Source organism: Oryza glaberrima, chromosome 4 (genome assembly GCF_000147395.1).
Source record: "Oryza glaberrima chromosome 4, OglaRS2, whole genome shotgun sequence".
Classification (NCBI taxonomy): Eukaryota; Viridiplantae; Streptophyta; class Magnoliopsida; order Poales; family Poaceae; genus Oryza; species Oryza glaberrima.
In genome coordinates this window covers 21,664,735-21,676,944 of record NC_068329.1, presented here as the reverse complement: position 1 = coordinate 21,676,944, position 12,210 = coordinate 21,664,735, and the positions used below count along the sequence as shown (strand labels likewise).

The 12,210-nt window shown below is 49.1% G+C and overlaps 1 protein-coding gene across 1 annotated transcript; it reads right to left on the bottom strand.

Moving 5' to 3' along the window:
• Nucleotides 1-8,294: 8,294 nt before the first annotated feature.
• LOC127770884 (protein DUF642 L-GALACTONO-1,4-LACTONE-RESPONSIVE GENE 2-like) lies at nt 8,295-11,050 on the bottom strand. The gene is made up of 3 exons (XM_052296656.1): nt 10,853-11,050; nt 9,139-9,642; nt 8,295-9,049 (listed from the first exon to the last, which is right to left on the bottom strand). The coding sequence occupies exons 1-3, from the start codon at nt 10,926-10,928 to the stop codon at nt 8,496-8,498; spliced, it is 1,134 nt and encodes a 377-aa protein (XP_052152616.1). The 5' UTR covers nt 10,929-11,050; the 3' UTR covers nt 8,295-8,495.
• Between the last annotated feature and the right edge of the window lie 1,160 nt (nt 11,051-12,210).

Sequence of the window (12,210 nt, the reverse complement as noted above, 5' to 3'; positions counted from 1 at the left end):
GTCTGATGTCAAACCAAAGGCTACAACCAATTTTAAGAAGAAAGGCAAGGGAAAGGCCAAGGGCGACTGCTTTGTGTGCGGTAAGCCTGGGCATTGGGCCAAGAATTGTCCTGATCGCAAGGACAAGAAGTCTGCCAACATGGTTATTAGCGAGGGCGGAGGAACATCGGGGTACGACAATTTTTTACCTACAGTTCTCTCTGTTTTTCATTCACCTGATTGGTGGGTTGATACTGGTGCTAATATTCATGTGTGTGCTGATATTTCCCTGTTTTCTTCTTATCAGGTCGGGAGAGGTTCCTCCTTGTTGATGGGAAACGGGTCGCTTGCGGCTGTTCATGGTGTTGGTACGGTCGATCTGAAGTTTACTTCGGGTGAGATCGTATAGCTGAAGAACGTGCAGCATGTCCCTTCAATAAAGAAGGATCTAGTTAGCGGCTCTCTACTGTGTAGAGATGGTTTTAGACTTGTGTTTGAATCCAATAAATGTGTCGTATCTAAATATGGAACTTTTATTGGAAAAGGTTATGACAACGGAGGTCTGTTCCGTTTTTCTTTGGATGACATGTGTAATAATAATAATAATGTTGTGAACCATATTAGCGAGAATGATGAGTCCAATGTGTGGCATTCGTGACTTTGTCATGTGAATTTCGGTTGTATGACGCGCTTGGCTAACATGAGTTTAATTCCAAAATTCACTTTGGTCAAAGGTTCCAAGTGCCATACTTGTGTTCAATTGAAACAACCTTGCAAGCCTCACAAGGCATCTGAGGCGAGAAATTTGACACCACTAGAACTAGTTTATTCCGATCTGTGCGAAATGAACGGCGTGTTGACTAAAGGGGGAAAGAAATATTTCATGACACTGATAGATGATTGCACTAGATATTGCTATGTGTACCTATTGAAAACAAAGGATGAGACATTGCATTACTTTAAGATCTATAAAGCTGAGGCAGAAAACCAATTTGAAAGGAAAATCAAACGGTTGAGGTCTGATAGGGGTGGAGAGTATTTTTCCAATGAGTTTACGTCCTTTTGCGAAGAGTTTGGAATTATTCATGAGAGGACGCATCCCTATTCACCCCAATCAAATGGGGTAGCCGAAAGAAAGAACCACACTCTAACTGAGATGGTGAATGCCATGTTAGACACTGCGGGACTTTCCAAGGAATGGTGGGGTGAGGCAATTTTGACTGCTTGTCATGTCCTGAATAAAATTCCAGTAAAGCATAAGAAAGTAACACCATTCGAAGAATGGGAAAGGAAGAAATTAAATCTCTCATACCTATGCACATGGGGCTGCTTGGCCAAGGTAAATGTACCTATAGCCAAAAAGTGTAAACTTGGACCAAAGATCGTAGACTGTGTGTTCCTTGGTTATGCTATCCACAGTGTGGGCTATAGGTTCTTAATAGTAAACTCTGGAGTACCCGACATGCGTGTTGGTACAATTACTGAGTCCAGAGATGCCACATTTTTTGAGAATGAATTTCCCATGAAAAATACACTTAGCACGTCTAGTCAAGAACCTGTTTTACCCCATGAGCACTTTGCACCGATAGAACACAATGATCAAACGGCTGAGGAAAATCCTGAGAAGGATAACATTGTAGCAACTCGAAAGAGTAAGAGAAAGGACTGCAAAGTCTTTTGGAGATGACTACATTGTATAACTCGTGGATGACACTCCAAGAACCATAGAAGAGGCATATTCATCTCCTGACGCTGACTATTGGAAGGAAGCGGTACGCAGTGAGATGGACTCAATTATGTCTAATGGTACTTGGGAAGTCGTTGAGCGTCCATATGGGTGCAAGCCTGTAGGATGCAAATGGGTTTTCAAGAAAAAGCTTAGGCCTAATGGTACAATTGAAAAGTATAAGGTAAGGCTTGTGGCCAAGGGTTATACCCAAAAAGAAGGCGAGGATTTTTTCGACACCTACTCACCAGTTGCCCGCTTGACCACGATTCGAGTACTACTTGCTCTTGAAGCCTCTCATGGTCTTCTCGTCCATCAGATGGATGTTAAGACAGCTTTCCTAAACGGAGAGCTAGAAGAGGAGATCTATATGGATCAACCAGACGGATATGTACTAGAAGGTCAGGAGGGAATGGTGTGTAAACTGTTGAAATCCTTGTATAGCCTTAAGCAAGCACCTAAGAAATGGCATGAGAAGTTTGACACAACACTTACATCTGCTGGCTTTGTTGTGAACGAAACTGACAAATGTTTGTACTATCGCTATGGTGGGGAGAGGGAGTGATCTTGTGTTTATATGTCGATGACGTATTGATTTTTGGAACCAGCCTCAATGTGATTGAGGAGGTTAAGGACTTTTTGTCCAAAAGCTTTGAAATGAAGGATTTGGGAGTGGCTGATGTTATTCTTAACATTAAGCTACTGAGAGGAGATGAGGGTGGGATTACACTCGTGCAATCTTACTATGTGGACAAGGTTTTGAGTCGCTTTGGTTATAGTGACTGCAAGCCAGCTCCAACTCCTTATGACTCCAGTGTGCTATTAAGGAAAAACCGAAGAATAGCAAGGGATCAATTGAGATACTCCCAAATCATTGGTTCATTGATGTACTTGGCTAGTGCAACGAGGCCTGACATCTCATTTGCTGTGAGCAAGCTGTGCCGGTTTGTTTCAAATCTGGGAGATGATCATTGGCAAGCTCTGGAAAGGGTCATGCGCTATCTAAAGGGTACAACGAGCTATGGAATTCACTATACTGGTTACCCAAAAGTACTGGAAGGGTATAGTGACTCAAACTGGATATCTGATGCTGATGAGATAAAAGCCACAAGTGGATATGTGTTCACACTTGGAGGTGGTGCTGTTTCCTGGAAGTCTTGCAAGCAGACCATCTTAATGAGGTCAACAATGGAAGCAGAACTCACAGCACTAGATACTGCCACAGTTGAGGCCGAGTGGCTTTCGTGAACTCCTGATGGATTTGCCGGTGATTGAAAAACCAGTGCCAGCTGTAACGCCCCGATTTTTGTTCGGGATTAAAAATCATTTAATAATGCATTTTCTAGAAATTAAATAAAAATTAAAGCAATTTAATCAAGTGAAATAATGGGATAATTAAAATTTTCCCTTAGAAATCATTGGCCGAGAATATTTTGCAATATTCTTTGTGCCCTAAATATTCTTTGAAATTTTCCCGTGAATTTTCGAAGCTCAAGAAATAATTATAATAATACAAAGTTCATTCAATCAATTTAAATAAAGAAAAAACAAATTAAAATTACATCCTCTCCTTTTAGGCCGTTTTCGGCCCAATCCACCCCTTCCTCCATCCCCCCCCATCCGGCCAGGCCGGCCTCCTTTTCCTCCTCGGCCTGCTCGGCCCTCTCTCTCAAAGTCTGCATTCCCCCCCAACCGGTCTCCTCTCTTCCTCTGGCTGACAGGTGGGACCCGCAGCCCCACCTGTCATCTCCTTCCTCCAGCCACTCCGCCGACAACCGCCATTACCGCCCGCGCCGCCCACGTCGCCGCCTCTCCCGTGCGGCTCCTTTTCCCGCGCGTGCGTGGGCGCGGTCTCCGCCCACGCCCGCGCCGTTCTTCCCCCACTCCCTGTGAAAACCGCCGCCACCCCGAGCCCACTCACCCACGTCGCCGGCGCCCCTTTCCTCCTTCAAATCCGCCACCAACCGGCCTCCCCGTCGACTCTCGAGGCTATAAAAAGCATCCCCGGCCTCCATTCTTCCACTTTCCCATTTTTCCCGAGCTCCCCGCGCTCTCTCCCGCTCTCCCCACGCGAGCCTAAGTGTCGCCGCTCACCAGCGACCCTCCAGCCGGCTGTTGCCGCCGCTGCCGCCGTTCCCGCGCCGCGCCGTGTGCGCGCCGGCCTCACCGCGCGTTGCCGCACCCCGTCCACCGCTCCGCTTCCGCAATAAACCACCCGACCGCCGGTTTCACCGTGCACCCGAGTCACAGCCGCCTCTCCTCGCCTCCAGTCGCTCGCCACTGCCACCCCCGTCGCTACCGCGCTGCGCCACCACCGCCGAAAGGTTCACTGTGCCTGGCCGCATACCGGCATCCGCTTCGTTTCCCTAAATCGCCACCGTAACCACCCCTCCAGCGTCGACCCGAGCCACCACCTCCGTGTGCCGACTGCAGCTGCGTCGTCCCGCTGCTTTGGTCGTCGCCAACCCACGCCGTCGCCTCCCTCGGCTCCGCAAGGACGAGGAGGTCCTCGGCCACCGCTCCCTGTCGCCCGAATCCTGCCGGAACTCCACCTCCATCGCACACCGGTGAGCACCCGCAGTTTTTCTTTCTTCCGGCCGGTGATTCACGTCGCCGGGAGTCTCCTCGTGCCCTCCTAATCCCGCCATCCCCTTCCCCAGGTCCTGCTGGCCCTCGGCCGTACCTCCGCAGTGGTTGGGAGTCGTCGGAGCGTCGTCCCCGACCCCAACCCGAGAAGCGCCGCCACCAATCCTCGTCGTCGGCCGCCTTCCCACCTTCGCCTCGCCGTCCCCGCCGTCTCGGTGAGCCTCTCTCCCTTCCCCGCCGCCTCCCGTGTGTGCCGCCGCATCCAGCGCCGCTGCCGCCCGCTGCCGGCGACCATCGGGTCGAGCGCCGCCGCTTTCCGGTCGGCCGCCGCCGCCCTGCTCGCCCACGGCCGCCCGGCCCCTTTGCCGCGCCGCGCCTGCCCGTGGCCTCCCGATCGGCCGCCCTAGCCGATCTGGGCCGTCCACGTGGCCTCCCTGTGCCGCCCTGCTTGGGTGCCCTCGTGGTGCCACGTCGGCGCCACCTCCGCCCACCCGTCCGTCGTGGCCGCCACGTGTCTGCCACGTGGTGCGCCTGCGGACCAGCGCGTGCGTGGGCTTGGTCCACGGTGCACCCGCCTCCCATGAGTCACCGACGGGTAGGGCCCGCTTGTCGGCGCCACCCCTTCCTCTCGGCTGATGCCATAAAGGATTTAATTGCGCAATAAATCGATAATAATTCTAGAAATTCATTAAAATGGCTCAAAACTTCTAAAATCCATATCTAATTCATTCGAGCTCCAAATTGAGCCATTCAACTTGCAAAATTCATCTAAAATTGAGCTCTACATGTTTGTTTACTTTTCATGTACTGTTTCCTTGGTTTTTATTAGAGTTTTTCCTCGTTTTGTGTGCCAGCGTGTAGAATCCGTCGTTTCGGAAGATCGCGGTCGCAATGATAAGAGTTTGGAAGATTGTTTGAAGAAGCAAGGCAAGTCACACATTCCCCTTGAGCATGTTGATCCAAATTTATAAATGTTTTATTGTTTGCAAATAAATTTGCTTCGTTTTGCTAATTACATGGGAATAGGGTTTACCTATCTGCTCGCTTGTGCCATGTTATTTGATATCTGTCCTTTGTCAATCTTGGGTGATAAATCGACTAGCTTGTGTTACTTTGATGACCTAGCTAGAACTATATGCTTAGCCATGCTTAATTACCACTAGCTCAGTAGATGGGATAATTGCAGTATTAGACATGTTAGTATCATGATGAGCTGCGTGCTCGAGACATCCGGCCATGTTTCATGGTCGTAATTATCCAACTAAAATACGACTGAATGGTGGGCTGTGGTTGCATGGTTTTGCTGGTTGCACCCATGGCAAGTAAGGACCGGTTTGCGGGATGCACTGGAAGACATACAGCGCTTGCCACAAGCGGGAATGGGTAACTGCCTGACTTGAAGTATAGCTTTTCTCTGGCTGACGCATCCAGGCAAGGGTGGGCGTGATGGAGCGGGGCGGGCCCTGCGACGGCCTCTGTCACTTCCGGATTCACCTAGGCACGAGAGGGGATTGCCCGCTGCCTGCTGGGGGCGGGGGTGAAACCTGAGGTGTGGTGTGCTTGGTCAGAGCGGGTTATATGAAGGGTCTTGTCACAATCACTCGGCATGGTGACGTGTCCGGCCGAGCACGGTGACATGCCGGTGGATTGTGTCTTGTGGGTACAGTTGTGCACCTCTGGGCAGAGTAAAACTATTCGAATAGTCATGCCCGCGGTTATGGGCGATCGACCAGAATCACCGTGATTAGTCTCATACTTAATAAATCGACCCAATGCACTGTAGTTCAGGTGGGTTGGTTGGGCCTGTTCAACGTGGTGTAGCTTTAATCAGTGGAGATTTAATATTACTTTAATTACTCAACAGTTTTACCATTTTGCTCAATAAAATGTTTTACAATCGCCTTTATGCAAATAGCCACAAGCCATCCTTGTATCCCCTTGCACGTCTGCATCATTGGTGTGGCTTGCTGAGTACGGTGGTTGTACTCAGCCTTGCTATTATTCCCCCTTTTCAGAAGTGCAGTGCTTCTGAGCTGAAGACGAAGTTAGAAGACCAAGGCTTAGACCCCAGTTGAGTTTTGCTTGTGGAGTGGAGCTGAAGCCTCGCTAGGATCGCCTTTTTCCGCTGCTGCTGCTTTTGTTTCGATGTGAGGACTAAGTATCTCTTATGTAAGTATTTTACGCTTTATTTACGTTTGGAACTGTATATTACTTGTCGTTTTGTGTACCCTGGCTGGTCCTGGACAGGGATTTAATACACAAAATAGTCTAGAAAGTTGGGCTAAATTTCTGGGCGTGACACAGCTATCCTAATGAACTGTGATAATCAAACAGTGATTATTAAGGTGAACAGTTCGAAGGACAATATGAAGTCATTTAGGCATGTAAAGAGAAGACTGAAATCTATTAGAAAGCAGAAAAACTCCAGAGTGATAGCACTGGACTATGTCCAGACAGCTAAAAATCTAGCAGATCAGTTTACCAAGGGGCTACCACGTAATGTGATAGATAGTGCATCGAGGGAAATGGGCTTGAGACCCACTTAGAGTTGCACAATAGTGGAAACCTATCCATTATGATCGGAGATCCCGTGAATTTGGATGGCGAAACAAACTATTGTGTAACCGAGAGAAGAGACCCTTAAATGGGCTCATTTTCATGATGTACTTCTCTTCTATTCTATATGGTAGGATGGCGTATGCCTCAATGTGTTCCGAGTGGCTTTCATTAAGCAGAGATGTTGACCTGCAGAACATCTTAGAAGGAACACACCTATATGAGTTCGACTGCTAGTCACAGTCTATGAGATTTGGGTGATCTCTAGATACTCATGAAAGGCCTGAAGTATGACTTATAAGCTCCAACCCGAGGGAATACTAACGGTTGCCTAGTATCAGTTATGGAATTGAGTGAAACCTAACTGCACAAGACTGACAATTCAAGGCATAGTCCATTGTTCAGTTGTGGTCAGGTGTAGCTCCTTTTCTAGGTGAAAGTTCAACTTAACAGTCTTCACCGAAACACTGGTATATAAAAGCTGCTATGGAATAGAGAGCATTCTCATGAGCCTTGGAATTTGGTGGGGATTGTTAGATTTAATTGGGTAATTGATCCATTTAAATCAATTAAATCAAATAAATTCCAAGTCTCATTATGCTAGGAATTCATGTGTATTCATTCTTTTATGGGATATCAATGGGATGAAGAGTTTTGAGAATTAATCCATTTGATTAGGGAATTGATAACTTATATCAATTAGTCCTAATTGATGGATGGTTGATGGTTGTGTAGTGGAGGATGGTTCATGGCTAGTTGATGACAATTAGTTGCTCTATTCCTCTTCCTATTCCATTGGTAATTTACATCAATTACTCCTAATTGATTGTTGGTCGATGGTTGTGTAGTGGAGGATGGTTGATGGCTTAATTGATGAGAATTAGTTACTCTATTCCTCTTCCTATTCCATGACTCTTACTCTTCATCTTCCATTCCTCTTATAAAATGAGAATGGATTTGATCTCCCGCGAGAGAAGTGAGACACATTTTCATCCATTTCCCAACGTTGTTGCTGCTACGGTAATCCCATCCCGACGAGTGTGTGCACACGCGTTGGGAGAGTAGGCCTCCGAAACCACGCGCTGCTGCGACGTTTGCACGGACGGGCGGGCGATCAGGTTTTTGGGGAGCGCAAGGCGCGACTACTCACCCGTTCGTCAACATCTACTTCACCTTCACCAATATGTCGAACACTAGAGACAACAGCAACACTGGATACAAGGAGAAGGAGGCTCCCGTCAACACCAACGGAGGCAATATAGCCTCAAACTCCAGCGGAGGACCATTCTTGGGGTATAACCTTCTTACATTATTTCAATTAGAAGTTTTACTGTTAATGTTCATCGCAATGTCAACATTGTGTTATTATGTGATTGTTGATGCTTATTCTACATTAAGCATGCTCATGTTGATTATATTCACCACTATGCTCATGTTGGTTGTAAATATCATGTTTATTATCTTGTTATTTTGGATTAAAATATGCCGAATTATGACCAAATTTTCAACAGATATTTCGAACATCACTCTCAAACAAAATGAAACAAATTCGAAGAAAGGTCGACTGCTACTCCCAGCACAGTCACATTCCAACGCGCCATGCGAGTACATGTGACCGGCCGCGAACTGCTCCGTGTAGCGCAACATTTCAGAGACGAAGCAGGCGGCGAGCGGGCGGCTGCTGCTGGGACACGCACACGAGCGAGGCGTCGTCGACGACGGGCCCGCACAGCGTCCCGTCCCACTTGGTGATGTACGTCGAGCTGACGAACACCACCCGCGTGGTGTTCGCGACGGCGGCGAACTCCAGCGACGCGCGGGTGTGCCCGCCCGTGCCCTGGGAGCTGTACGTCACGGTCGTGCACCCCTGACCCGCGTACCCTTTCACCTGCATGGAACCCACGCAGCCGTCGCTGGCGTCCCCGACCGAGAACTCCAGCCTGTACGACCTCCCCGGCACGGTGCGCACCTCCTGCATCAGCGCCGTCTCGAGCCCGGACACCAGCTCCACGGCGCGCGCGCCGTGCGGCACGGTGAAGTGCGCGGAGTCGACGCACTTGACGGCCTTCGTGTCCGACATCACCATCCACCCCGGCAGCGGCGAGTGGTCGTCCTCTGAGATCGGCGGCACCATCACGCCCCACGCCGCGTTCGGGAACATGTACGGCCCCTCCTCGAAGTCCCCGTTTCTCAGCATGTTGTCTGCTCGACCAGTCAAGTTTCGTCCGTCGTCAGTAATCGCAAAAGGATCGAACATCATAGCTAGCCGCATGTTCGACGATGCATCTTACTCTGGGTGGCCTGAGGAGGGTACAGGGTCTTGATGGCGACGGAGTCGATGAGCGGGCCGCACGCGGGGTCGTCGTCCTCGCCGTGGTTGTGGATGATGAGCGACACGAGGCCGCGCTTGGCCTTGAACGCCCAGGCGTACGAGTCCCAGCCGCTGCTGGTGTACACGGTCTGGATGGGGAGCTCGCCGGACTCCGGGCCGGGAGCCACTGACACGTTCAGCTTCTCGGACTGGGCGCAGGTGCGCGCGGCGCTGAATGTGATGGAGTAGTACATGCCCCGGGTCACGCTGATCTGCTGCTCGATGGAGGCCTCGTTGCCCAGCCGCACGGCGTGCGCGCCCTCTGGCACCGTCAGCAGCATGTCGCCCTGCTTCTGCCCGGACGAGATGTACTCCACGAACCCGGTGATCTTCCAGTACGGGATCGCGTACTCCGCCATCACCCTTGTGCCGTTCATCTGTGACTTGCTCGGCTGGTACTCGAAGTTGCCGTTGAGCAGCAGGCCTGCATTGTGCATGAGTGACATGACTCGTGTAAGCAAATTCTAGTTTTTGGATCGTGCAGGTTGCTCTTCAGAGAGTACTTGGCACGGTTATACTGAACCAGTTAATTCGCGCTGATATACTATGATAAACCAGTGGATCATGACGATTTCGAATAAGTTATAACATGTTATGGTAACAAAACATTAACATGCATCAGCAAGCAAGTGTAGATGACTGGCTTATCACTACTTCAGGCTTTACCCATGCTTGTAAGTTGTAACGGCCGCATGGTCCCATGTTTTCACCATGATCCACGAGACGGCAGTTGAAACTTGAAAGTCGTTCTTGTTTCATGTTAGGATTATGGAATATTAAGTAGCATCTAGGTCTCACGTGATGAGATTCTTTACATCAGTAAATTACTTTAACTCATTCTAATATTTTGCAGTTCTTTGTGTCTGAACAGAAGACCTACGCACGTGACAATGCAGAGATTTGATTTGATTTCTGTGTCACCTTAACTAACAAGTCAGCGCTGGCATTTTTGGGATTAGTGATACTCTAATTAAGAAGAGTGCACACGGATATCATTTCAAGGAATAAGAAGCTGCTGTCCTTATTTCTATACATTGTCTAGTTTCTAAGCTGGGGTTCATCCTCCCTAAATGATTACTTAGTTCTAGTTATCATAGCAAAATGAGAATGTTTCAGATAAGAACTACCCTACATTGCCTTCCTAAATGAAAGGAAAATCTCATCTGTTCTATTTTTTTAGATAGATAAGGGAGAAAACCTGATTGAAATTAAGAACTAGAACTAATGAAACGGAAGTGACCTTATCATCCATTGCTATAGCTAGGGGACCAATTCAACTAGAAATTACTAACTCTTCTTCTTCAGGCTGCCTTAGTCAATCGAAAAGACAGTTAAAATATCATACATTTTGGTTTTATCTGCAAGGAAGTTTTGCAGGTACAGTTCGCTAGTTTTACTAACAGGCTAACTGCTTAACTGAATGACCGAGAAGTAAGAACATCATGACAATAACAACAGGGATTACTCTTCAGAGTACTATCTAGTTCATGGCAAAGAATTGCCACCTAGATAGTGGATGGCAAATTACTCCTAGGAATCTTGCGGAAATTCCATAGGAAGCACTGAAGCAAGCTAATATGGTTCAGGAGTAAAACTGTAAAAGTGCATAATGCATCATTATCTGACGCTCTCACCATCGCCGGCAGCTCGAGCAGCCGTGGAGACCAGCAACAGCAGCGCGACAACACTCGCGCCATTATAGAACGCCATCTTCGATTCGGCTGCTCTGTCTTCTCCTCGGTCACAGCTAGCTCTGCCGATTAATCTCTGGAGTTTTGGGGTTTTCTTTTTTCTTTTTTTGCGCTCTCTCGAGCTGCTAGCTCTTACCTGGGACGGAGCTTAACCGGGACGGGTGCTGTACTGCTGTTGCCTTGCATTTATAGGTGACGACGCTGTACTGCGTTAGCGAAACCGAAGCCCATGGGCTATCGCCTATCGGGCTATGCATGCATGCCTCGGTCGGCGCGGGCAGATTGGGCGCCGCGCGACGCGCCGGGTCGGCGTGCGGGCACGCTAGCGACTCCCTGTACTGTACTGTCCCTGATTCGATCTGACGATCGTTTGATCGATCGCGTGGACGCGAGTAGCAAACAACCGGGGCAGAACGCAACCGGCTCATGTATGCGATCACGTGCAGCATGCCCCGTATCGCATGGCCGTTGCAACGGAAGGATTCCTCTGTTCGGCCTGTTCCCTCGGCCGGCGTTACGTGGCGGCGCGGGGGGGATTAAGCCCCCGTCGGTGTTTAGTTTTTTCTCGTTTAGAGGAAGACAGGAAGTGGGTGCGTCCTTAATTTGCCGTGTCGGCTCTATGTTGTTTGTGCATGAATGCTTTTATTTCCCCTTTTGCGATTATTAAGAGATGGGGTTTTTTATTGTTGATGGGGGGTACTTGATCGATGATCAGGTTAGTGTTCACGTGGATCTGATTTGCTAGAGTGGCAGCATCTACGACTTGTAGTCCGTCAGTTTCGGTTTGCCGGCTGTCAGCTTCTATGCTGCTAGTTAGTGCTTTGTGGAGGAATTAAAAAAGATCAGGCATTCAACGTCTTTTATCGCCCAAAGTGTATCTTCAGCCTGCACATGCCGCTGGTCAAATTTTGGTGCCAAGCTGCCAACCGGAAATGCTGTTTGGCGAGCGAGCTCGCCCTGGGGAGGGGGTAGCAATCAGATTCGCTCCCCCCCTCCCCCCCTCCCTCCCTCCACCTGTTTCCTTTTTTGGCACCGTATTTGTCGGAGAATGAACTCCTCCACCAGGGAACCATGAGGCCCCCCTTTGAAAGTTCGGCCGGGGGCAGCGGGTGAGATTTGAGGGCTTGGTGAGCAAAGCTGTGTGATCTTGAGGGGGTTCAATCCCCCAAAGACGATGGGACAAAAGAGATTTATACAGGTTCGGGCCGCTGAGAAGCGTAATACCCTACTCATGTGTTTGATTGATTGAATGGAGAACACAAGTGTTTGGGGTTGCAAGACTCAAGCGCCCGTTCGCTCGG